Source organism: Brassica napus, chromosome A9, assembly GCF_020379485.1.
Source record: "Brassica napus cultivar Da-Ae chromosome A9, Da-Ae, whole genome shotgun sequence".
NCBI lineage: Eukaryota > Viridiplantae > Streptophyta > Magnoliopsida > Brassicales > Brassicaceae > Brassica > Brassica napus.
Genome location: NC_063442.1, coordinates 5366454 through 5393534, shown reverse-complemented (window position 1 = coordinate 5393534; position 27081 = coordinate 5366454). Strand labels below are relative to the sequence as shown.

General features: G+C 35.5%; 4 protein-coding genes and 1 long non-coding RNA gene across 27 annotated transcripts; all 5 read right to left on the bottom strand.

Annotated features, from left to right (window-relative positions):
* Positions 1-1534: 1534 nt before the first annotated feature.
* Positions 1535-4239, bottom strand: LOC111200659 (subtilisin-like protease SBT1.7). The gene has a single exon (XM_022691891.2). It carries the CDS (start codon positions 3963-3965, stop codon positions 1695-1697), a length of 2271 nt encoding a protein of 756 aa, XP_022547612.2. The 5' UTR covers positions 3966-4239; the 3' UTR covers positions 1535-1694.
* A 1845-nt stretch (positions 4240-6084) lies between these two features.
* Positions 6085-9141, bottom strand: LOC125577766. Of its 23 annotated transcripts, none has more exons than XR_007316148.1 (8): positions 8652-9132; positions 8409-8460; positions 8223-8337; positions 7600-7836; positions 7307-7517; positions 6926-7210; positions 6675-6779; positions 6085-6581 (listed from the first exon to the last, which is right to left on the bottom strand). It is a non-coding gene; the product is annotated as an uncharacterized LOC125577766 (long non-coding RNA). The 23 variants fall into 23 exon arrangements; XR_007316151.1 differs by having other exon boundaries at positions 8409-8451; XR_007316155.1 differs by having other exon boundaries at positions 7600-7767; positions 8652-9131.
* A 4926-nt stretch (positions 9142-14067) lies between these two features.
* LOC125577765 (subtilisin-like protease SBT1.7) lies at positions 14068-16906 on the bottom strand. Its single transcript, XM_048739524.1, has one exon. It carries the CDS (start codon positions 16481-16483, stop codon positions 14210-14212), a length of 2274 nt encoding a protein of 757 aa, XP_048595481.1. The 5' UTR covers positions 16484-16906; the 3' UTR covers positions 14068-14209.
* A 1408-nt stretch (positions 16907-18314) lies between these two features.
* Positions 18315-20105, bottom strand: LOC125577764 (protein CONSERVED IN THE GREEN LINEAGE AND DIATOMS 27, chloroplastic-like). The gene is made up of 7 exons (XM_048739522.1): positions 19709-20105; positions 19460-19612; positions 19280-19357; positions 19100-19195; positions 18965-19000; positions 18712-18887; positions 18315-18623 (listed from the first exon to the last, which is right to left on the bottom strand). Exons 1-7 carry the CDS (start codon positions 19967-19969, stop codon positions 18461-18463), a joined length of 963 nt encoding a protein of 320 aa, XP_048595479.1. The 5' UTR covers positions 19970-20105; the 3' UTR covers positions 18315-18460.
* Positions 20106-21729: 1624 nt separating this feature from the next.
* On the bottom strand, positions 21730-27081 carry BNAC09G07310D. The gene is made up of 3 exons (XM_022710357.2): positions 23100-27081; positions 22544-22686; positions 21730-22439 (listed from the first exon to the last, which is right to left on the bottom strand). Exons 2-3 carry the CDS (start codon positions 22622-22624, stop codon positions 22005-22007), a joined length of 516 nt encoding a protein of 171 aa, XP_022566078.2. The 5' UTR covers positions 22625-22686; positions 23100-27081; the 3' UTR covers positions 21730-22004.

Genomic DNA, 27081 nt, shown 5'->3' with positions numbered 1-27081 from the left:
TTTAAATAATAATTTATTATATATATAAATAACAAGGATATAAGAGTCTTTTGCCACTTAATGAAGAATGTATTTTTAAAAATGTCTCACTAGTGGTGGTAAAAATGAAAAATGGTACCATGAAAGTGGTAAACATGTAATTTTCCATTCATTATGATTATATAATAAATAAAATATTATATAATTTTTATTTTTTATTTTATATAACTGAATATATTAATGTATAATAATATTTTAAACTAATTTTGAAATTAGTAAAAATATTTAAATATAATTTCGAAAATAAAGATCTTGTAAAAATCTTTTTAAACAGATTTGTTAGAATTTTAAAATAAATATATTTATATTTAAAATGAAAAGATATCAAAAGATATTATGATTAAAATGTTTAAAAAATTCTATTTATTTTTAGTCTGAATTAAAATGTAATATGAATTTCTATGAATATGTTCATTAGGTTCATTTTAAAAAAAATCACACATGAATCAAGGTTGTGACTTCTGTTTTAATATATAAGATTATATATGAGGGTTTTAATTGGACGTTTATTAAATTGAGTTACTATTCATGATTTTTTTAGTCTTTTACTTTTCTTTTGGATTTTTCTCTGCAAAATTGTGCACTGGAAAGAGGTGAGTTTCCTTTTAACAAAAGCGATACAATCTAATAGTTTGTTTGAAGATATTTTTTTTAATATTATATATTATAAAATATTGATAAACGGGCATACACAAATTGATTACAAGCCTGATTTCGACCAACATTTATCTAGAATCAAATATCACAAGTCTAGTTTCCTAAGTTGAGTGGTTCACATTCATGCAACGTGAATCAAGATTAGCCATTAATCAATCATGAACTACTAATGCATGCCTAGTATATTTCATATCTCATAAACTAATTTATATAATTGTCAGTATCTACAATGTCCACAGCTTACACCATCTCCAATGGTTTCCCTCTTTTTTTCTCTAAATAAAATAAAATTTAAAATGAGTTTGTAATTTATTTTAATAGTTTTCCTCATTTTCTCTCTCAATTCTTATTAAATGTTGTATTAAGTTTGTTGTGTTTTTTCTTAACTTTGTATTAGTTATGTATTTCAATGGTATTGTTTTCTATTTTATTTCCTTTTAATTATATATTATAATTAATAAAATTATAAATTATAAAGTATATTTTAATAATTAATTATTGGTAATTATATTTTAAGAAGTTTAATCAGTATATACATAATTGATATAAAGTTATAAAAGTTATGTTTAGTGTTAATATTTTGTTTATGCATAAAATAAAAATTGTCAAAAAGCAAATAACCATTAAATAAATAAAAAAGCCTTAACATCAAACTGAGATTGTGAATAGTATTTTCTCAAATTTTGAAAGAAGAGTGTTTGTATACTTTTTTTTTCTCAAAATAATGTACCGTTAGAAATAAATTTTCGTTATTTTTTAATGGTCTCTCTTATTTTGATGCACCATTGGAGATGACCTTCCTGAATAAAAATAGTCATAAGACACTAGCCAGCTAAAATAGTCGTTACCAATTTTTACTTTTCATTAAATATTAAAGTCTCATGAGAAATTGCTTATAAAACAGACTGCATGCAGTTTTCACTAAACAGAGCTCTTATGAAAAACGGCACTACAATATCTGTGACTTTCTTCTTTCTCAAGTTAGTCATAATTGACTACTATGTCCAGCTAATTGCCACTGGACTGGCCACCACATGTTTCTCATCTGACCACTCGATGCTCCCAAAGCTGTTAGACCCAGACGGCTTAGACGAGTCAACTGTAAACGTTACCTCAAAAGATTTCTTCTCGTTCACTTCTTTAAAATTCAAAACCGCCGGTTCAACCGAAATCTTAGCGGCTGTTGTCTCCGACGTTACTTTAACCGAGTATGACCCAGCTCCTCCAACGTTTGTGACCGTGCGTGTGTACTTGTACGTGTCAGACCCGTCGACGTTAACGGCAAACGACGGATAGTTTAGATCAGCAACTGAGTAAGTTTTGCTCGAGTCGCAAGTGTAATTGCCTCTCGACACGACTCTGATCTGCGACGAATTGTATTTTAATGCGCAGAGGAAATCTAAATAATCCACCGTAGTTAGATCGTAGATTAGTCCTGGATTGACGGCGGTCGTTGGCGATACATGTCCTGCACCGTGCTCGAACGGCGTTGAAGGTTTCCCCGTCGCGATGTCAATGATCGGTTGTCCGTCTTTGTAGGTACTGTAAGCAGTGGTCATGAGAGCCGATCGAATCGCCGCGGGGCTCCATTCGGGATGCACAGACTTGAGAAGAGCAGCTAAACCGCTCACGTGAGGGCAAGACATGGACGTTCCTGAGATGATGTTGAATTCCACGCGGCGTGTATCAGAAGCTAGTCCGGACGGTCCCACAGCTCCGGTCCACGCGGCGAGGATATTGACTCCAGGAGCGATCAAGTCCGGTTTGAGAATGTTTGGCGTTATGGGATTAGGTCCTCGCGAGCTAAAAGCTGCAAGCACAGGAGATGGCTTGACGTTGACGACAGTGCCTTGGATCACAATTGAAGCCGTTGGATTCGGATCGGTCAAGACGTAGCGGCGGATAATGTCACCGGCTTTCTCTCCCACAGCGGTCGCCGGTAAAAAGTGAGCCTCCGCCTGAACTTCTTCTCCTTCCTCTGCCAAATTCGCAAGAATCATTCCGAGTCCACCAGCAGCTTTCACCACCTCACCTTTCTTAGCTTGATTTCCTCCTGTATCGCACATTACGATCTTCCCCTTTACCTTCTCTGGAATTAGTGTTCCGGAGATACACCGATATCCATTAGCATCGTTACTAGCATTCCCCGCGTAAATAAATGGCAACAATTTAGCCGGAAGTGCATCTCCTTTAAATAACGAAACTCCAGTGTAGTTCTTCCCGTTGCCGAGAATCGCAAGGGCGGGAAAATCACGATCAATAGTACCAGCACCAACCGTAGTAATCCAGGGAGCTACATTCGTTACACTGAAAGGGCTGGGACCAAGATTACCAGCTGAGCAAGAAACAAAGATCCCTTTTTCCATGGCCGCGAATGCTCCAACGGCAATATCGTCTGTATAATCAGTCCTTGGACCGCTGAGAGATATAGACAAAACGTTGACATTATCTTCGATGGCTTTATCGATTCCAGCTAAAATATCTGAGCTGAAGCAACCAGGTTGCCAACAAACTTTGTAAACAGCCACTCGAGCGCGATAAGCAATCCCACGAGCCGTTCCATTAGCAAACCCTAAAAGATTAGCTCCTTCCACCACTGATCCCGCTGCGGTTGACGCCGTGTGTGTTCCGTGACCGTCGTCGTCTCTAGGCGATCTTGATTCCATGGATTCGTTGACTGGTCCCACTCTTGCTTCGTAACCCCCAGCGAAGAATCTAGCTCCTACTAGTTTGCGGTTACAGAGCGAAGCGGTGAAGTTAGTCCCAGCCTCGCATTCGCCTTTCCATGTCGACGGAATAGGACCGTATCCTTCGTCGGAGAAGCTTTTGCTCTCTGGCCAAATACCGGTGTCAAGAACTCCAACGACAAGGTTGCTAGATGTGCTTGTTTCGGGGAATAGGCCTCCGTTGTGTACATCTAGACCTAGGAATAGTGGAGTCCGAGTGGTGTGTAACTCGTACCGCTGCTCTTGTCGAACCGAGATGACACCAGGTTGGGTCATCAGCGAGTCGGCTTCTTCGGGAGTAAGCCGAGTGGCGAATCCATGTATTGCACTGTTGTAGGTGTAGATCATTTCAGCGGATTCTGAGACTGAGCGGAGTGAGGAATCGTACCAGAGAGAGTGTTGATCAAAGCTCGAGGGCATCTGAGATTTAGCCATGTGAACAATGTAAGTAGCTTGTTGAGCTCCATTGGAGACGTGGCAGGAACCGAGATACAGAAAAACGATAAAGAAGGGAGCAGTGGAGGAAAGAAACGAATATGTCATCTTCTTAAATTGTGTGGAAATGTGAAGGTGTTAGAGAGTTTAAATGGAGTCGAGGAATTGAGCGATAAGATATTATTATCAGACTCTCCTGTCCACTATTCTGATTTGAATGTGAGATTCTGCTTCGAAAGTGATCACTTTAGTTTTTTCTGTTTGATTTATCTCTGAATTCGACAGACAGAGATTTGTCTCTGAATTCATTTTTGTTTTTTTCGTAAATTTTAATGCTTGTAGACTTTTTTTGTTCCCCAAGACAAAAAATCAAGACTTTTGTTCCCATAATTTTTCCTATGTTCAATATGAAATAATATATCCAATTATACGAATTATTAGTATTATCTCCGAGATTATTATTGTTTTATTATCTTGAGAATCTATGTTTCTGTCTAGTATTAACGTCATTAACTATGATATTTACTGCAACTTGTTTCAGACTATAATGACGGCTTGTGGTTTGATAGAATTCTCATGCCTTGAGGGATTAGAAAACCAATATGATATAAATTGAAAACTTTTGTTCACTTAAGTTTACCTATGCCAGGGGTGGACGTACAGCCAAAGGTATGGGGTCACGTGTCCTCATCTCATTTTAAAATTTTCTTCAGTAATTCTTATGCTTTCTATGAAATGCCCCCAACTGAAAAATATTTTATACTAGTGGTATTCCGGCGCTACGCGCCGGGTTCGTATGTTTTATACTCTAATAAGTTTAATTTTTTTTTTGACCCATTGAATAGTGACTAATGATGACAAGAGTGTATTACTTTGTTTTGAAGTTGCTTAGGTCAAAGAGGAACATGATAAATGGTTTTCGATGATCGGTTCAATAAAAAGGAATAAATAGCTGATAGTTTCACCGAAGTAAATATAGTTGAATTTAAAACATAAAATAAAATTGATGTTCCAAAAGAAAACATGTAAATGCATGAGTTTGTTTTGGGATAATCTTGTTGAGTAGTAATAATCCTTATATGTTTTGTCCATGTCATGGATGAGACAATATGTTAGGAGCTTCATTATGGACGTATTGGTTAAATACTTTGTTTTCAAAATGTTTTGAATCCAGTAAGTGAATTTTTAATCATGGTCCATCATTAATCGGACCAAAATTGACTATTTTCTGAAGATAGCTTATCCAGATATTATTTTCCCTTTTCAAAATTATCTCGGCACAATATTAATATACCATAAAAATATATACCGTTATCATAGTTTTCATATACAGATTAATTAAGATGGTTGAGTTCTTTGATAGATTTGCGGTGATAGAACTGCTACGCAGGGTATTTGATATTGTGTTAATGAATCTGAAAATGTACTATTTAATTTACTCTCAGTTAACAATTATATTCATTGTTATTATTTAAAAATTTTAATCTTTTTAATTTTTTATTTTTTATTTTCGCCTTTGAACGTTTGTTTCTTGAATTCCTTACTACTGTTTTTTTTTTACATTTATCTTTTTCTTATTTTTCAATAATATTATGTTTGATGATCAACCATGTCATAAAAATAACAGAATAGAGATTTTGAATATATACTATCGAATAATTTTCAGTGTTTGTTTCTTTTTAGCACATGTTAGTATTACTTATCAATAAGGTCACATATATAATTAGTTACCAATTAGAGGAATGAAAGATAATTTAGATGCGGAATACTTAACGCTTCCATAAACATAGTTGTGGGAGGTTGTTCATGTAACAAAAAGTTTCCTCGTCTTATCTTTTTGGACCCTTTGAACAGCGATGAAACACTTCCTTTTAACTTTGCTTATTCATTTCTTAGACCATCTTTTTAAGTGCTCAACAAAAAAATATTATCTTTGTAAATTAGAAGATAATATAGAAACATCTTACATTGAATGAGCATTTGAAAATGTTAATCTGATTTTAGTTATTAATGTAACTTTCACTATTTGTTTGTTGGTTTTATTAGAGATAAATTTCTTTTAATTTATGATATTAAATAAAATAATAATATTTAGGATGACAATTGGTTAGATTTTATATGCCAAACATAGATATTTCTTATTTTGTATGTTTATTCATGAATTTTTGGTACTTTAATTTTTTTTCTTCTAAGAATATGAATTCAAATATGGACTGTGTACAATGCATTAGAAAACAAAAGAACTAACGCATTAGAAGTAACATCTTCCATCTTTCTTTTTGTTTCAGATGACATGGACTATTTTGACTTTGGAGCCTTACATGAAATTTGTTATTCTCAGTAAGCTACGCTTGGATAATAACAGTAACCAAATCACCGTGTGTTCATGTTCTTTAGAAACTTTGTTCCTAACATAAAGTAATGATTACCGTAATAAGGTTCTCGAGGGAAGACATAGAGGCTGCAACATCCTTGGGTTGGGATCGTTCGCATAATAATAAGAGTGTTGGAAGAAGAAAAGAACGGGAAAATTATGACATCAGTCAAAAGCCAGCAAAATGAGATCAGATCATCAGATTATTTAGCGAAGATGCTCACTAAGAACTCTTTTCAGCTGCACCATCCTCACTTCTGCCTCTACACCAAAACTGTGTCCACATTGATATACTCATCATGCACCACATATTAGGCTGGTAGTCCACAAGAGAATGACGGAAAGAAGACCTGTGAAAATGGCAACAGAAATCGATCTTAGACTTCGATGTGTTTTATGCAAATAACATAACAATCAAAACAAAACTGAGATAGAGAGAAAACCTCTGTCAGTACACATCCCAATGCTTCTAAGTTGGCAAATCTCACTCCAAAATTAACACCATCTTCAAGCGTCTCGCGGATGGACCAACTTTCACTCCCTTCAAACTGGTTTGGATTCAAAAGAATTAGTATAGAGAAACTGGGACTGGAACTCAGGCACATCATGTACAAAGAAAAGATATATTTGGTTTCAAAGATCTTTCTTTATGTCTATATTACGATGCACAACACCTAACACAAGCCGGCCTTACCTGTTTGCTACTCGTGGATTCAAACCTCTCATACCCGGAGAGAGCATGAAGAAGCATCCCAACATCAGCAAACGTAGAGCCAAAGCAACCAATGAAGATGCATAGGCCATTAGTCCAAACTTAGAGACACGACCGTAAGTTGGCTTAAGACCACAACACCACAAAGCGAAGCTAGCTGTCTCACACTCCCACCAGTATCACTACCATGAGACACTATACATTATATTTCTGCAACAGCTGCTGCTGATCCTCCTGATGAAACTTCCCGCTACACGTGTCAAGTCCCTAGAATTTGCAGTTGCCTTTAAACCAAAGTTGAAACTCAAGCATCACAAATTACCGATCAATAAAGACTTAAGATTTCTTCATCACAAGACAAACCTGAAAGGACGAAAGCTTCAGTTGGGCTTCCCATACCAAACTCATCCATATCCGTCTTCCCAACTATTAACCTTCTTCACCGCCGTGGCATTGAACGGCCGACGATAATGGTCTATGATGCGGGGAGAAGCGGTGGAAGGCGATAAAAACTCGGGAGAGAGGACTTAGCTCCTCGCCTCTAGCGATCCTCTGCTGATTGATGATGAAAAAACTATAGTAAAACCAATATTAAGGAACTACATAAGAATGGAATCGTGTGCTAATCAACAGTAGATGGTTCAATGATGTGATACCTCTTTGAGGGTTTCCTGATGATTAGCTAAAAGCTCATTGTATTTTATTTGAAGATCAAACGTCTAAGCTTGAAGCTTCTCGTAGTCAGAGACTGAAGCACCTCCTAGCTTATGCTGAATTAGTCTGAAGCAAACCCAAAGAAGGATCATAGAAAAACCACTCAAGAGCTGGGATTGGCAAAAACCAAAGCATCATAGAGTATGAGTCCAAAATTTTACAGAGGCAACATTTTAAATCTGCATTCGTGATCATGAAAAACAAACATAAACTAAGAGCCAATTTTAAGAAGGAAAGCTGATTCAAAATCTAAACCCAAATTTCCATCAATTTTGTAGAGGACATGATTTACTCTTAAACCTAATTTTATATTAGGATTTATTTAGTTCATAAATTTTGGCACCTTGATCACAAAAACGGGGAAACCTGGATTAAAGATTATGGTAGGCTCTTAGAAACTAATATATAAAAGTTAGAAACCAAGTACATGTCCAGTAACTTACTCTAAAGAAGATGAAGGCATTCGTCCCATTCAAAGAAACCATAACTACTATTCGATAGCAAAAATAAAACTATCTGCAATAGGTAAGGGTGGACTATATTAAAAAAAAAACAGAAACTATACCTCTGGTGAGAGAATCAACAACTCCATCGGATTCTATATACTTCCTGATACAGATAGACCCAGAAACAATTCAAAATCTTTTTATAAAGTTGCAGATAATGGTTCATCCCCAGATCTAGCGAGGAAGCAAAAATGAAATCAGTCAAAGAGAAAAAGGAAAACAAAACATGATCAAAAACTACATACCTGATTTAACTCCTTGTTTCAAAGTATACAAAAACTTCGATTTCTGCACCAACTGATTGTGTTAAACACAATATTAAAAAAACGAAGTACAATTTGTTACAACACAACATAAGGTTCAGCTCAATTTAGCGATTTCTGCACCAACTGATTGTGTTAAACACAATATTAAAAAAACGAAGTACAATTTGTTACAACATAACATAAGGTTCAGCTCAATTTAGAGATAACATACAACTTTCATACCTGTCTACGCGATTAGAAGCAGCAAACCCTGGTTAATTCATTGGCCGGAGGATTTTGTAGTTCTGAAAGCCATTGATCGCTGCGTGAAGCAGGGAAAGTTCGATCTACCTGCATCCCTATTTATAGCAGTCAAAATTAGGGATTTCGGGAGAACGCTTCAAGGAGAGAGGTAATGGCCAGACTTCGTGAGCAGGTTTCAATGACACAAAAAACGTTATAATTCGGTAAGGTTGTTGCCGGCTGGACATAGGGATATGAACAGACAGACGAAGACTTTCGAAGAAGATGGATGTGAACAATTGGGCTTGATTATCAAATTTTGGAATTAGGCCTCAGCATCTTAACTAAACAAATTTGTCCACATTTCTTTTAACTTGCTCGAAGAAGAAGTAAAGTGATAACACGTGTCCTCATTTGCCCTTCCTTCCATGCTGAAGTGGCAGCAGGAGGTGAGAGAAAACTCCCCTTTATATATATAGATATATGTGCCCCACCTATTTACATTCTTCCATCCGCAATGCGTAACATCCAATTACAGTAATTACTAGACTTAAGTATTATCTTGAGATTATTATTGCGCTATTAATTTTATATTGAGATTCTCTGTTTCTGTTTGTACTTTAACTCGGTATATACTGTGACTTGTTTGAAACTTAAAAGATTGTATACGGTCGAGACTTGTTACAACACAAGAAAATTTAATTGGATCTCATTTCTCACTCTGAACGAAACTACTAGTTGAAAACTTTTAACCTTATAAGAAGTTCAGATTAGATCTGAAGTATGAGAAGATTCGAAAGGGGGAAGTATCAATATTATTTAATAAGAGAAGGAAATGAGTGTGAGTCATGCATCGGTTCATCCCGTGGAAGATCCTCCTCCAGCTGCTGCAGCTACACAAGTAGATAATCAGCCACATGTGAGGAGGCCTGCAACTTTACTTGGGCGCACACTTCGTTTCTTCCAGTTCTTCTTTGCAGCTGATGCACTTTGCATCATTACTACTACTGTCTACTGATTCCCTTCAGTTACGGCTTCTGGCAATGAAGTAAATATATACTTTGTGTAGTAACTCGTGATGAAGATCGTCTATTTATTCATAGTAAAATATATACTTTTTTTTATCTCTTATCTTAGAGAGAAATTAACAAAATAGTACTCAAGTTTCAAATTTAAATCAAAATAACTTCAACGCATATACGCATCATTTTATTCATTAATTTCGTTTAAACACGAATATAACTCATTAAGCAAACAATTTTTATACAACAAAAAGTCAACAATGTTAGTTATATTTAACTGTTGACTTTCGATGGAATAGAAATAATTTGACAATTAACACAAAATGAATTTATTTTTGTTTCAAATTATAAGTCGAGAACTTAAGTGACTTACTTATTATAGATTTTTCAGTTTGATTAAAATCGTTTATTTAAATATACATATATATGTTTTAAATAAGCTTAAATAATATTAAAACTAGGTTAAGATCCGCGCATTACGCGGGATGAATATTATATATAAATTATTTTTAAGTATTATATTTTTTTTTACATATTATAAAATAATATATATATATTGAATAATTAAAAATTTAGTAACTATTATGTATATAACTAAATTGGTACAAATACATAAATAATTTTTTTTATCCAGACAAATATTTTTTTCTATTTTATATGTTATAAAATTAAGTTTAAATGATATTAACATAGATATATAGTACATTTTTAATATTTACATCCGTTAAAAAATATTTTATACTCATATTATTTTTGATCGTTTGTATTTTTCTTATAACAAAAATTTTAAATCAATGATAACAATAAAAAATTTATGGGATGTTTAATACTTTTAGTAATTTATAATTTTAAAAACATTCAATGCAAAGTTTAAAATCTAAATATTAAGTTGTCAATAATTGTTCAAAATGTTTATCAAAAAATTTCAAATAAAATTCGAAATTAAAATACTTATGTATTTTATATGGTATATAATTTATTTTTAAAAAATATTAATATGCATATATCTGATATTTATTAAATGAGACTTCCTACTTATGTAATTTCGTAATCATTTGTATCTTGTTATAACATAAATTTTAAACCATGGATCACAAAAATTTCAGTGTGAGATTTTTAACAACTTTAGTCATTTATATTCGTTTTTTAAAATTCAAAATATAACATATACGGCAAAATCTAAATTTTTATTATATAGTTAATGTGGTTATTTAATTTATTTTAAAATGAATTAAAAATGATAGAGAATAGACTGATTTTTATCAAATCTTTATTATTCAAAATCATTAATTATCATATATACTTTAGCCACATTAGATAATTCCGTGATTTTTATTTAAGGAAACAATGAAAAACATTTATGATTAATTTATGGTTAGTTTAATAAAAAAACTTATTATATATTTATATGGACCAACATATTTTTCTAAGGATTTTTAGAATGATTGTGGTGATGACATGTGGCTACAAAAATATGTTGTAGTGTTTCTCTTTTAATATATAGGGGATATGAATTTTTATGTTTTCTTTTCTTCTGGATTTTTTTATCTGCAAATTTGTGTAATTTATGGAAAGAGGTGAGTTTACTATTAACAAAAGCCATACATTTTAACAGTTTTTTTTTTTTTTTTTTTTAACATACTTTTATTTGAAAAGACGGTTACATAGTAGGCTATGACTGAAGTCATACAGTTTCAAGAGAAGATTGTAACATGCAATAAACATAGTTAAACAAGAGACTACCAAAGCATTACTTTGGTTGACTTTAGAGAGGGGTAAAAGTCGCTTCTACCGTAGTTTCCCACGATTTCCACGTCCTCTATTTCCTCGCCCGCGAGATGAGGATTGCAATTGCCATTCCATACCTTTTGCCGAGGGTTTAACAGGTCTTTCACGAAGGAGTCTTTTCCCCAAAGGTGTCAAAATATCTATTGGACCAGAACTTTCATCCAAATCCAATTGATATTCTTCTTCTCCTTCTAAGGAAGTTAAAGAGGCAAACTGATTTGAGCCCAAATCAATCTCCTGCATTCTGATACTTTCCTTGCTAACCTCGGTTGAGGTTTGAGTGATGGAAGACTCTATATGTTGCTTTGTTGGGGCAGACTCCGTAGGGGAAGACTCAATTGTTTCATTGACACAAATAACTGTTGGTGACTCGTACAAGTTCTCTAGCACTGAAACAGTAGCTAAAGAAACTAGATCATCCACATCAGTAGAATTAATCTTGTCGATCACCTCATCACAAATGCAAGATGTATCTTCTTTTGGTGTAGCTGGCTTATCTGAAACAGGAGCATGCAAGATATATTGCTGAGAGTTAGATGCTTGTACCGTTGCCATTGACATAGCTTCTTTAATTTGAGAAGGGATTGGAATATCTGAAAGTGTTGCATCTCTTTTAGCCACAGCAGCTTCCTGTGATGTTTCTGAAGAGACCTCAATGACCTTCTGAATATTCATTTCGGGTGGTGAAGCATCAGCAGATGCAAAGACATGGGCGACTACTGAATCCTTTCTCTTAGTAGCTGGTGTAGCTGCCTTAAGACCAGAAATAGACAAACATCTCCTTGATTTATGACCAATCTGACCACATATCTCACAGGATGTAGGAAGCCAAGAGTATTCCACATCAACCAAAGAAAAGTTCCCTTGCTTATCCCAAGCAGCAACTTTCTGTGGGAAAGGTTTATCTAACTCAACTTCCACCATAATCTTAGCTTCTCCTATCATAGTTGGATCTAACCACGGTTTGTAAGATAACATTGGTTCTCCTACTCCTGAAGCAATCCATTCGATTCCTAGGATGGAATATAGAGTGCTGGGGATGTTTTTGAGCGTGACCCAAATCGGAATTGATGAAATTTCAGGAAGGGTTAAAGTTTCCGAAGAAGTCCAAGGAGCAACAAACATGAGGCAATCATCCACATGCCATAAGCTACGCTGGAGAACAAATTTTCTAGTAGATTCATCTGGGATGTGGAAGATATAAGAGAATTCACTAATCTTCCTGACGAAAATCTCACATTTTCTACCCCAAATCCTATTCAGAACAGCATACACTAACCCACCAGATGGTACCAGACAGCGGTAAAACTGTCCTATCACATATTCCCTATGGTTTTGTAAACCATGGAGTAGTACATGATCCGGAATAGTTACCTTAGGAGTGCCATCCTCCATATATTCGGGTACTGTCACGCGATGGAGATTCCTTGTTTGTGGGTTCATTTGAGCAGCCCAAGGAAACCGGGTCTTATCAGTAGGAAGCTTTACTCTTTGAGTCGAGGAAGAATCAACTCGTTTCGTTTGTTGCACAGCCTTTGTTCTGTCTACGGAAGACTGATTCTTCTTCCTACCTATATCCCTGGTTGAAAGAGCCGGCCATTCAGAGTTTTCCGCTGCAGGGCTATCAGAAAACAAAGTTAAACTTTCTGTAGCTCCAGTTATTAACAGCGGTTTAGTCCAAGCTCCTTGGAGCTGAGGCTGAGGCAAAGCCAGACCCGCGAGCACAGAAGAAGTAGCTTTTGAAATCGTGTGGCCCACCTCCGTTGATGCTTCTCCAAAAGCACAAGAAGTTGGTAAAGAAGAGTCAGGCGTGACCGTCAAAGGGACTTGAAGCTTGTCGGAGTTCAGGGTGTTAATCTTCTCCTTGCAAGAGATCCTAGTTCCTGAGTCAGAGATGATGTTGGTCTGAACCTCCACTTGATCCTCTTCACCATTAACACCTTCGATTCCGGAACGTAGAGTCTCAAGAAGCTCCATGATGAGAGATCGCCGGAGATGTGAGAGGAGTTGATCGAGAGAGTTCCCCGCCGGTAATAGCTTGGTGATTCACCGGAAGGAGGAGGCGTCAACGGCTGAGCCGTCGAGAGACGAGATCGAATTAAGGTTTTAGGTTTCGCTTTCTAGGTCGCACGAAGAGGGGCGCGTGGGCGCGTTATTACTCGAGACAGTATAGTTTTTACATTTTAACAGTTTGTTTGAAGATAAGTATTTCAATGGATCTCCTTATTACCTCATATTGATAAACTTCTTGTCGTTGGTTCTTCAAATAGAAACCTCGTGTTGGTTATCATTAGATCTTAATTAGAGTCTTTTCAACCTTATTAGATTCATATTTTTATACTTATCGTAATCACATTGTTATGATACACTGGAGGTAGTTGATTGCTGAGAGTTTCCTACGTAGAGTGGTTCACATTCATGCAACGTGAATCAAGATTGACCATTAATTTCAGCAAAAAAAAAGAGAAGATTGGCCATTAATTAATCATGAACTAGTATTGCATGCCTAGTATATTTCGTATCTCATAAACTAATTTAATAAATGTCAGTATAAATGTCCACAGCCTAGTAAATAGAAATAGTCATAACACACTAGCCAGCTAAAATAGTCTTAACCCTTTTTTATAGTTTTCATTAAATATTCAAGTCGCATGATAAATTACCAACAAAGCAGACTGCATGCCGTTTAACCGAAACAGAATTCTTATGAAAGTAGCATTACAATATCTGCTAGTCACAATCGACCACCTATGGCCAGCTAATCGCCACGGGACTGGCCACCACATGTTTCCCATCTGACCACTCAATGCTCCCAAAGCTGTTAGACCCAGACGGCTTAGACGAGTCAACGGTAAACGTTACCTCATAAGATTTCTTCTCGTTCACTTCTTTAAAATTCAAAATCGCCGGTTCAACCGAAATCTTGACTGCTGTTGTCTCCGACGTTACTTTAACCGAGTATGACCCAGCTCCTCCAACGTTTGTGACCGTGCGTGTGTACTTGTACGTGCTGGACCCGTCGACGTTAACGGCAAACGACGGATAGTTTAGATCAGCGACGGAGTACGTTTTGCTTGGGTCGCAAGCGTAATTGCCTCTCGATATGATTCTGATCAGCGACGAATTGTATTTCAGTGCACAGAGGAATCCTAAATAATCCACCGTCGTTAGATCGTAGATGAGTCCTGGATTGACGGCAGTCGTCGGTGACACGTGTCCTGCACCATGCCCGAACGGCGTTGAAGGTTTAACCGTCGCGATGTCAATGATCGGTTGTCCGTCTTTGTAGGTACTGTAAGCAGTGGTCATGAGAGCCGATCTAATCGCCGCGGGGCTCCATTCGGGATGCACGGACTTGAGGAGAGCAGCTAAACCGCTGACGTGAGGGCAAGACATGGACGTTCCTGAGATGATGTTGAATTCCACGCGGCGAGTATCCGAAGCTAGTCCGGACGGTCCCACAGCTCCGGTCCAGGCGGCGAGGATATTGACTCCAGGAGCGATCAAGTCCGGTTTGAGAATGTTTGGCGTTATGGGATTAGGTCCTCGCGAGCTAAAAGATGCAAGCACAGGAGACGGCTTGACGTTGACGACCGTTCCTTGGATCACAATAGAAGCGGTGGGATTCGGATCCGTAAAGGCGTAGTTGCGGATAGTATTACTGGCTTTCTCTCCCACAGTAGTAGCCGGTAACAAAAAAGCATTCGCCGTAAGCTCTTCTCCCTCATAGTCCGTATTTGCAAGAATCATTCCGAGTCCACCCGCAGCTTTCACTACCTCCCCTTTCTCAACCCTATCCCCTCCTTTCTCGCACATAACGATCTTCCCCTTTACCTTCTCTGGAATTAGTGTTCCGGGGAAACAATAATTTCCATAAGTAGCATTGTTACTAGCATTCCCAGCGTAAACAAACGGCAACAATTTAGAGGGAAGAGCATCTCCTTTAAACAAGGAAACTCCAGTATATTTTTTCCCGTTGCCGAGAGTCACGAGCGCGGGGAAATCACGATCTAATGTACCAGCACCAACCGTAGTAATCCACGGAGCTACGTTCGCTACACTGAACGAGAAGGGGCCATTATTACCAGCCGAGCAGGAAACAAAGATCCCGCTTTCCATGGCCGCGAATGCTCCAATGGCAGTAGCATCTGTATAGCCTCTCCTTGGACCGCTGAGAGATATCGACAGAACGTTGACATTATCTTCGATGGCTTTATCCATTCCAGCTAAAATATCCGAGCTGAAGCAACCAGTTTTCCAACAAACTTTGTAAGCAGCCACTCGAGCGCGATAAGCAATCCCACGAGCTGTTCCATTAGCGAAGCCTAAAAGATTAGCTCCTTCCACGACTGATCCCGCTGCTGTTGACGCCGTGTGTGTTCCGTGACCGTCGTCATCTCTAGGCGATTTTGACTCTTTGGATTCGTCCACTGGCCCATTAATTGCTTCGTAACCCCGAACGAAGAATCTAGCTCCGATTAGTTTGCGGTTACAGAGCGACGTGGTGAATCTAGTCCCAGCGTCGCAGCCGCCTTTCCATGTAGGCGGAATGGGGCCGTATCCTTCGTCGGAGAAGCTTTTGCTCTCTGGCCAAACACCGGAGTCGAGAACTCCAACTACGACGTCGCTAGATGGACCGGTTTCGGGGAACAGGCCGGAATTGTGTACGTCGAGACCGAGGAATAGTGGAGTACGAGTGGTGTGTAACTCGTACCGCTGCTCTGGTTGAACCGAGATGACACCAGGTTGGGTTATCAGCGAGTCGGCTTCTTCGGGAGTAAGCCGAGTGGCGAATCCATGAATTGCGTTGTTGTAAGTGTAGAGCATTTCAGCAGATTCTGATACGGACCGGAGTGAGGAATCGTACCAGAGAGAGTGGTGGTCGAAGCTCGAGGGCATCTGAGATTTAGCCATGTGAACGATGTAAGTAGATTGTTGAGCTCCATCGGAGACGTGGAAGGAACTCAGATAGAGTAAAACGATGAAGAAGGAAGCAGTGGAGGAGAGAAACGAAGAAGACATGTTTTGTAAGTTGTGTGGGAAATGTGAAGACGCGAGAGAGTTTATATAGAGTCGTGATAGAGAGTGAGGAGATTCTATTACTCTCTTGTGTTCACTGTTCTGCTTTGAAAGTGGTCACATTGTCTTTCTTTTTGAATTGTCTCCAAACTTTATTATTTGTTTTTTACGTAAATTTTAATCTTCGTAGACTTCTGTTCATCAAGACAAAAATTAAAGACTTATGCTCAACATGAATATATAGACTCTATACCAACGTATAATAATCCAGTTACACTAATTACTATACGTTGGTATTATCTCGAGACTATTATTGGTTTATAATCTTGAGATTCTATGTTTTGTTTAGTATTAACCTCATTAATTCTGATATTTACTGTGAGTCTGTGGCTCGTTTGAGATTATAAAGATCGGTTTTAGGTTTGATAAAATCATCATGCCATGAGGGATTCAGAAAACCATTATGATGTTCAAAAAACATACACTAAGTGAATATAGCATTTTAATATATTACTCTAGAAGATTATTTGGTGGTGTACTTGTGTAAAATCCAATTTTCTTTTAAGTATATTTTGTTTGTTTGTTAGACTGCTTTCCACACACACATTTTGATTTTTCTCTATATTTATTCTTTTTTTTTGGGTAAATTTTAAGGTTTTCAAGACTTGTCTTCGCCCGAAGACAAAACTTAAACACTTTTTGTTCACATAAGTCTACCTATGTTCAACATGAAATAATTTATCCAATTACTCTGATTACTATATTTCAGTAATATCTCGAGATTATTATTCTCAGTTTCTATTATGAGTATTGACATTTTTTAACTATAACTTGTTTGAACCTATAAACATGGTTTATAGGTTTAATAAAAGACACTAAGACTATAAGTGAATGTAGCCTTTTAGTTCATAGCTCAACTACAAGATTATTTGGTGGTGTACTGTTGTAATTCAGTGGAGGTGCTCTTAGACTCTTCTGTCCACTATCCTGCTTTGAAAAGTGATCATTTTTGTTTTTCGTTTTGATTTTTCTCTAATTTCTTTTTTTTTTTGTAAATTTAATGTTTTGTAGACTTCTGTTCAAAGACAAAAAAATAAAGACTTTTGTTCACATAAGTTTACCAATGTTCAACATGAAATAATATATCAAGTCACACTGATTATTATGCTGGACATATTAATGGATGTGACTTGTTTGAGACTATAAAGATGTTTTGTAGGTGACTGTGAACATAAGTTTACCTCTGGTCGTTTTGATATTGACTGCGACTTGTTTGAGACCATAAAAATGGTTTATAGGTTTGATTAAAAAAAACCATTAAGACTAAGTGAATATAAGAATTGGATCTCATTTTCTCCCTCTGAACGGAAACTACTAGTTGAAATCTAGCCAGAAAAGTTTTACCTTATAAGAATTTGAAATTAGATTTGAAGTGTGAGAGTATTCAAAAGGGAAACTCATCAATAAGCTCTACTCATCGCTTAGTTTGTTTCCCCAAAAATTTTATTTGAAAAGAGAAGCAAATGAGTGTGAGCCATGCATCTGTTCATCCGGTGAAAGATTTATTTGGATCCTAATCTAGGGTTTAGTGTTGAATTTGAACTGTATAATTTAGTGTTTTAATTTTTTTTGAATAACTCAGTATATTTTGGTTTCTATCAAAATAGATTCAGACTAGCGATGAGTGTCCATAGTACGTCTCGGGTCACCGAACGCTGGAGAAACCCAGATGTTAAATTTTACCTCCAGTGGTCAGCGGGATTGGAATTTGGGTCCGTATTAGGGCCAAAGCTTTCGAGCCCTCAAGACTGGCAGTGCGGTTCGTTTTATTGGATGAAATAATGCCACGAGTAGGTTTTGGCTCATCGATTGAATAATCATGTATTCGTGTAACAGTATCTAGGGATGATTTAGGCTTAAATAAGCCATTTTTAATCAAAACTGAGAAAATGATGGTGTCCTCATTCAATATTTTGACAACTATTTAACAAGATCTTCCCATTTGCAGTATTGACCACCGGCTAATGCACGGTAGTAACGGTCTCTGCAATATACCGGTCTTCCATCAGCAGCCTCAGCCGCCGCGGCTGCCAAGTCATCATTGGTCACAACATCTACTGGCAACCGAAGCAATTGTTCTTTCCTGAATATGTATGTAATGAAATGAGGTGAGTTTGCTTGCAACAAAAGCTAGAAAATCTAATAGTTTGTTTGAAGATATATGTTAGTACCTCATATTGAACCTGTTGTTGTTGATTCTTGAAATAGAAACCTCATCGTTGGATCCTAGAGTGGTTTTAAAGAAATCCTCGACTGGTGTTGCAAAGACGAATAGCACGAATGCTGAAACGAGTAAAGCTCCTGTTCCAACTAATGTTTGTTTCAGCATCTTGATTACTGGCTTCACCTGAAAGTCACAAGTGTAGGCTGGGTCTCTTTTCAGCATTGATTGAATAAGAAATATTGCCATATAACAATATTTACCTTGTAAGAACCTAACAACCTGTCCCGAGCCAATACCTAAGAAACACAAATGTAAAGTCACAGTACTTATCTAATCAGTATCTTGGTTTTTTGTCTTGTCTAGATTAGCAAAGGAAAGGGATTTGAAATACAAACCTCAGGTGGCTTAACCCACATTTGGCCATCATACCATCCGCTCTCTTCGTATGGAATAACCGCAGAAAGTAATCTATCTCCAACATAGCTCCATCCCTAACAACAAATCAGTCAAAACTTCCTTGGAATCCATCAGAAATTATGTAAGCTGGGGAGAAGCAAGGGAAGTCTATTAAATACCAGGTAAATTCTCAAGACAATCAATGAAACCAGGAACAAGGTTCCTGTCCCTGCAGCTATAGCAAACCTCAAAGGTTCCTGCAACATTTTTCAAGGAAATTATATTCTAATATGTAAAAAAGAGTGTATAAACACACATCTTCATATGGCAGAGAGAGGCTAAAAGGATTGGAAGCTCACTCTGGAAGGATTAAAGCTAGCAGCTGCGATGGGAACACCAAGAACAGTGAAAGTCACAAGCCAAAGACCACCAAGACGAAGAAAAAACTGGCTTGGAGCCAATTCTCCCCATGAATACAACATCCCTTCCTTCAAAGACGAATACTCATTCACCTAAGCACCCAGCAAAAAAAAAAGGTATTATTATTAAAAACCTTAAATCTTTAATTAGAAGGGAAAAAAAAGACAAAAAAGAAATATAATCCTTACAGGTCTCTGTTCTGAAGGAACTTGTATCTCAGAACTTGGATCCCAGCTTTGTCCAGAGAAACTCATGCTTCCACTTCCGTTACCTTCTTCCTTCATTGCTTTCACAGAAACTCTTAGAAACAGCTTCTTCTTATCGCCATCATCGCCAACTCCGCCATGTTTAAACATCGACGAAGAATCATAGTAAGTCCCGAGCTTTCTATTACAAACTCGGTGGGGTTTGTTGGGAAAGAAAGGGTAATTAGCGTTTAATCTGAGCATTGAGCTATCTGGATGGTTTGAGTTCCCTTGTGAGTAAAGAATAGCGTTGATTGAAGAAGATTTAAGGTAAGTGGCGCAGAGCACCTGAAAGACGTCAAGCACTGCAGAGCCAGAAAAAAAAAACTTATATAATAATCAAATATGTTTTTTTAATTCTGGTTTTTTCTGACATGTGGAGTGTCTATCCCGCCACGTGGCAGATGCTCCTTTGCACGCAGTTCTCGCGGGAACCTCACTCTGTTGCCACGAGCATCTCCTCTTATCTTGTTAATTATAGTTCGGCTTCCACTGGAAAGGCCCATTTCTATCTTTTTAAATAATATATAATTTCTGATTCAAACATACGTGTAATTAACTTTTTTAACATATTAGACGTGGAATTAAAAAGAAAACATGGCTCTTGTTTAAAACACTTGAAGAAAAGATAAAAACACTACAATTCATCATAGCCAGAAAGCTTTTCAGACAGATATCTCCGAGTTTCATTGACTTCTCATTTCTGCTTCCCTAACTTGCGCCAAGTAAGCGTGCCCCTGTTTCATCAAATGATCAAATCATATATCTGTTTACCTTAAAATTAAATGTGATTGAATAAAGATGATCATACCGGAGCACCTTGTCCCATGAAACCAATCGCCTATATGATTTAAACTTTAAAGATACAACCTGTTATAACCCCAACTAAAACCGTTTTCTGAACAAAGAACAAATAGTAAACCTCAGGTGAGACTAGGTGCTGATTATCTGTGTTGATGAATTTGGACCAAGGTTTCCTACTGTGTCTGTGTTTGTGTTCCATTGAACCAGAATGATTCAGCATACTATTGTCTTAGCTTTTAGCTCATTATTACAAGGAAACACACACAGAAAGCTCATAGGTCTATACAAAAATATTTGCATACCGTCCAACGAGTGCTTCAAGTTGTTGTTCAAGTTCTAACGGGTACTTGTTTAGATACGCAACTAAATCATATCTGTCCCAAGTACCTAGTAGTAAGAAGCCAAGAGAGATATTTTCATGACAACAACAGCAACAGCAACAAGAGATCTAATAACTAGTGAGTTTTACAAAAACCTAAAGACCGTAGACACTCCATCTCTTGAAAACATATAATATATAAAGTATAAACATATGAATATATTTTAATTTTTGTTGGACATCTAAGTTTTGCTTCAAGGGATCTTTTATTTTGTCTTCAACTTATAGACATTTGATTTCTTTTGTTTGTACATAAAGCTGGTAATGTCTTCTTGAATGAAAGTAATTTCATCTTCTTCTTTTTTTTTTGTAACAAGTAATTTCAGCTTGTTCAATTCATCAAAATATTACAATTACACCATTTACAGCCATATATGTACAGTTGAGATATGTAAGATAAACTTTACCTATGGAGCTTCTGAGGATATATCATACATAGTTAGATACCGAGAACTTGGGATTCTAAAGCTGACAATGATCTCACACAAGATTGTGGGTCATGTATATAATATAATTATTTCCTTTATTTTGGAAATTATAATATAATTATCCGAACTAAATCAGAGGAAGTAGGCGATGCTTGAAGTCTGAAGGGAACATGCCAGTACGAAGTGCATGTTCTTGTCCCACAACCACTTCATCATTGGCCCCTTTTGTATCTTCTTCTCTATTGTTCATTTATTACTAATTATAATAAAAATAATACAATTTCTTTTTCCATTTTGTGTGTATAATGTAAAGATCGAACCTTATGTAGATATATATATAACTATAATCTGAATATGACAATGTCTGGCAATGCACATTTCTGTTGAACTCAGAAATAATTAATATCTTCCTAACCAAAGTAAGACATTAGTTTCAAAAAAAAAGCAAAGTTAGACATACAAGAAACCTAGAAAATAACTACTAAAAAGAAGAAAATCCTTGTAAACCTTAAAAAGAGCACCTGATAAGAGGCGTGTTAAAAAAAAAAAAACCCTACTAAATTGGAAAAAGAAAAAAAAATGCAAATCTATTTCAGAATATACTAGTTAATATGAATATTATATACTATTAAATAATATTCAAGGTCAATGCTCGAAGCCATGGCTGCTTCTGATTCTGATGTTTCATCAACTTCTCTTGGATTACTTGTTCTTCAAGATTGTTGTGATTATTATTGCTTGACCCTGTCGAAGACGACCAGAAACTCCAGCCATCGGAATTTAAATTTTCGTCAATCATCTCCGGCAAAGAGTTCTTATTCTTCTTGTTCATTCTCATCAACTCACCACTGTAGCATGAAGGTCCAAGCGTTAGCTCGATCTCACTCTCGTCCATAATATCTGTATTATTACCACCGGAATCTCTTCTCGCCAACCGGTCAGTCTCATGGTCAACTGTTCTGTTGAAAGTCTCTAGTCCTGAGCTTACATTATTTCCCTTGTTGATCTGCATGTTTTCCATCAAGATCTTCTGGACTTGATATAGCCTATGAAGTTCATTTACCTGAAAATGCATTTGAAACATATATTTATTTTCATTTTCATATATATGATGACGTAGGCTGAAATAGATTAGAATCTACTAATGATGATCAGTAATTATATTACCTGTTGCTTGAAAGTTTCTTCATGTTTGAGCATAGCCATTTTCATGTATTGCTTTTCGTAAGGATTAAGAAGCTTCTCCATGTTCCAAGGAATGTCAAGATCTCAAGAAGATTAACGAACTTGGAACTTCGCTTTGTAATAACCTGTGACAAAAAAAGAATATATATACTGACTTTTGTCAGCTAGTACTTGATTTAGATTCTGCAATTTTTAGCCACTTATGTTATAGATCTGAGCACACATGCACAAAAATATCTTCATGTATCTAGAAAATCTCACACATATTTATCGTACTTTCAAAAATCAATTTGGTGGTTCATGTTCTCTCTTACACGCATGTTAATCTTGTCTTTTCATTAATATGATTCGCTTACATTCTTATGGACTTTTCTGGTTTTTACAGTAAGAATTGATGTCAAGTTTGGTGCGATTAATAATAGAGGTGTTCAATCGAAGTGAATTTAACTATTGATTTATATACAACAAACTGATGAAGAAATGAAAACAAATATTATCAAACTAATAAAAGATAATTAGAAGGATTATTATTACTAACCTGAACCAATTATAGCTTTAGAAGCTGATTCTATGATGGAAAAATATGATGAAGAACATTAGAAGGCGTCTGTTTATGAAGAGAATAATGAGCTTGAGATCAAGCAGAAGAGATTTGAATTGGTGACTCACATTCTTCGTAGTTGTATATACTGGTTTTTAAAGAATGTGCTCTAATTTAATGATTATAAAAAGGGTTTAAGTAATCATTTGTTTTTGAAAGCGTTGATTAATCTTTTTCTCCCATATCACAAAAATTAAAGTGATTGTTTACATATTTATATATGTATGTCTACATAATTGTAGACATACATGCTTGACAGATGAGACAATATTAGATTCAATTTCAGATCCATCACATATCCACATTATCAAAATTCATCCATAAAGTTTAGAATAACAATAATATTCATGACTTAAGGTTTATATATGTCTATATATGAATCATGTTTTTTTTTTATTGTTGGTCCGAAATTATATACTATGTAACCATCTTGATATATATCATGAATAGCTAATAATCGGAACTTGGTAGAGTTTCTTTTTGTTTTGTAAAATCCTTGCAAGTGTGTTTGTATTCATTGTCAAATAAATGTGAATTAAATAAGTGGTGAATTTAGTGGTTGTTGGAGACTTTACATCTAATAAATTACAATACTTTATAAAAATATGATTCGATAATAATGCTGATTAAGAAGTAACGCGGAATGTCTTAAATCTTGCTGAGTTTGAAGCACATGCAAGCCAGACTAACAAATCAACAAACCCAGTTGTCTTAATATATTTATAATTAATTCACTATACAAAGAAAGAAGTATGATTACTAATATGTATAATCCCTACGTAGGTATGCTAGAATAGTATGGGAAGAGAGATCTTAGCCGTAGGATTTTGGTCGAGGATGTCCTTTCGAACTGTTCAAAGGACTTAAAACTGTCCCAACAGAATCTGATCTCTACCGTATCTACGAACACACATAAAAGTGACCAAATAATTCTTCTATATGTAATAATTACAATAATTATTAGTATTATGTTATAAAACGTTTTCTGGTTAAATGTTCCTGGTCCGACTTTTATTCTTCTAAAATCTAAAACTATTATCCCGTTGAGTTTACATGTTATGTCAAATTTAAATTTAATATGCCACATGGCTTTAGAGTTGGCCGTTTTGTGTTAATTTATCTTCTATATAAAGTCAAATTCTTAGTGTTTGTAACGAGAACGGTGTCAAATCGTTTACAACTCACTAATCATAATTAAATATTACGATGAGAGATCATTAAGAAATCATCAATGTACATAAAAATAAGATATTGGGAATTCTTCTGTATTGTGTTTTTGATGATGAATCACCCCTTTTAGCGTAATCGGTATAGTTTTTTGCGACAAATTCAATATATATGGTTTGTATGATAGATCGTCCGGATGGATGTTTTGGCTTTCATTTGCTTCACTATTAGATGAATTTAGATAGAGCTTTAAGGACTTGTTACTGGAGTTCAAACCACTTGCATAGTCTCCAAGCGAGTTTCCTATTTCGTAGGGTTTTACTCGCAACGTTATGTACTTATGTTCATGAGTACATACATGCAGGGGCGGATCCAGCAACTTAATGAGTATGGGGCACACATTATAAAGAATATATACATTAAGGTCGTTTAGATAAATTATAAGCTAATTACTGAAGAAAATACAAAATTTTGTGTGGGGCAAGGGCCACACCCAACTCCTCTCTGCGTCCGCCCCTGCATACATGTTTGATGATATGTATAAGCACTAACAGTTGAACAGTTGAACAGTTGATGAGAAAAAGGAGAAGTATTTAGATAAATATATTATGTTAAAATCAGATTACAAACCTAGCCACTAACCCTCTTTCTTCTAATTTTGTTAACCAAATTAACCAGTCTCCATATAATAAGTATATATATTGGTATTTACAAATGTAACGACCTGTTATATATGTTACATGTAACATGTGACAATTAGCTAGTAATTTGCAAAGTTTATGCAAGAAAAAAACTAGCTAATAATTTTATTTCTATAACCACAATAAAGAAACAAACGTGCTCACTAATGTGGGTTTCAACAACGCAATTGGAGAGAGGGAGAGAGAGAGAGCGCAAGAGGCACGCGTTGCCGGAGGGAGGAGGGGCAATGACATGGAGCCATGCGTCTATTGATGCCCACGTTCGTGGATTGTTCTCATGACTTCCTCGAAAGTTGTTGTTTACAATTATTAAAAAACAAATGTTTAATGTTCAAAAAGATAAAAAAAAATCAAATGTTTATATGTTTTATAAAAAAATGTGGATCGACCCAACAAAACTAAAGATATATGTTTATATGTTTTATAAACTTGTAGTCTTATGAAAAGAACGATCGAGAGTTGTAAGAAGAGGAAGAGTGTCTTTCTTCGTAGTTGCTCGCAGCAAACGAGACACTGACTCCTGCAGTCATGTCTTGTCCTCCCAGTCCCCTTCCCTATATATGCTACGATCATGCACTTTCGATGACTAACTTTAATTTGTTCATCAACTTTGTTTTTCTAAAATAAGTCCCTGCAAATTTCTCATTTCATATTATTAAATCAGAGCGCGACTTAGAAGACTTTATATAGTACAAACTAAAATAATATAATTTTTAATGCTGTGTTGGAGATATTTTGTGCAAAAAAATCTCATTAAAATAGAATTTTAGAGTTGTATTAGAGATTTAAAAAAGATTTGTTTGGAAACCACACTAAAATAGTATGATTTTAACATTAAAGTGGTGTTATGGGTTGGAAATCTCCTAAGTGAGTTTCAAAAAAAAAAAAAAAATCTCCTAAGTGTTTTTGTGTGCTTTGAGATTATCATTTATCAACACCCTATAAATATGCAAACACCATGCATACATGTAAAATATTTCTCTATTGCAAATTTGTAACGCAAGTTCGTTAATATATATATAATTTGAAATTAACAAAGTTTAGCTGAATAAATTTCTTACTATTTTGTTAGTTTATTTTTACGTATAATAAATAGCACACATTCCTAAATTTTAGTGGTAGTAAAACGTGTGCATAGTATTTTGTTAGTACGTATACGTACATGACAAAATTCGATTTAAACACTTAATGACTAAAACTGTACTCATGAAACATAGAGACTATTCTCAAAGATTGGGATTTGATCAATAAATTGTTTCTGCAGTGAGAAAGCTAAATTTCCTCTTCGCATTTTCTTAGTTTATTAACGTAAAATACTTGGTTCCAATTTTATCGGATGTCCCCGAAGGGACAACGACGTAAAATACTTACAATTAGTTGTTTATTACTTTATCAAGGAAATGAATTCATTCTGAGATATGCTAAGAAAATCAAGGATCTGGCCTTCTGAATTTCTGAACCTCGCGTTTCACATTCCATAATCACGAGCTTGTTTGTTTTTACTAAAATAAACAATTCAAACTTTCAGTTAAAACTATTAAAATAAAATTAGTTTAACCAATAAGAAAAAATACAATATTTTATAATTGGTCACAACTTTTTAATGACATTAAATTTTATCTAGAATAACGAGAACATCACATAATATGAAACAAAATTAAAATCTCTAAACACCACTTAAAGTGATACGGAGAGAGTATCTATCTATGGAAAATCTTATATTTTTACACTAGTAACACCAAAATTAATATTTTTTTCAAAACATACTATATATTGTTAATCAATAACCACTCTTTCTACAATGGACAATCATTCTATTTTAAATAAAATTTGCAGTTATTTTTATTAAGGTATTGAGTACTGATAAAAATTATTACAATAAACTCATATGATCCCAACTACATGTATGCCACTTTCACAAACTCTTGCAAGAAAACGTAAATATTGATTTGATCTTGGCCATGAATTTTACTTTATTATTTGTAAACTAACAAAACTTGTCCAGTTACATTAGGGGTACACATAGATTTTGAAAAAAATTCAAAAAATTT

Excerpts from the sequence above, each read along its gene's own strand:
- LOC111200659 (XM_022691891.2), bottom strand. The coding sequence starts at position 3,965 with ATGACATATTCGTTTCTTTCCTCCACTGCTCCCTTCTTTATCGTTTTT.
- LOC125577765 (XM_048739524.1), bottom strand. The coding sequence starts at position 16,483 with ATGTCTTCTTCGTTTCTCTCCTCCACTGCTTCCTTCTTCATCGTTTTA.
- LOC125577764 (XM_048739522.1), bottom strand. The coding sequence starts at position 19,969 with ATGCTCAGATTAAACGCTAATTACCCTTTCTTTCCCAACAAACCCCAC. Across the intron at positions 19,001-19,099 it reads TGTGGGTTAAGCCACCTGAG|GTATTGGCTCGGGACAGGTT; the intron begins GTTTGTATTTCA and ends TGTGTTTCTTAG. Across the intron at positions 18,888-18,964 it reads GGTTGTTAGGTTCTTACAAG|GTGAAGCCAGTAATCAAGAT; the intron begins GTAAATATTGTT and ends TGTGACTTTCAG.
- BNAC09G07310D (XM_022710357.2), bottom strand. The coding sequence starts at position 22,624 with ATGGAGAAGCTTCTTAATCCTTACGAAAAGCAATACATGAAAATGGCT. Across the intron at positions 22,440-22,543 it reads AAGAAACTTTCAAGCAACAG|GTAAATGAACTTCATAGGCT; the intron begins GTAATATAATTA and ends ATGCATTTTCAG.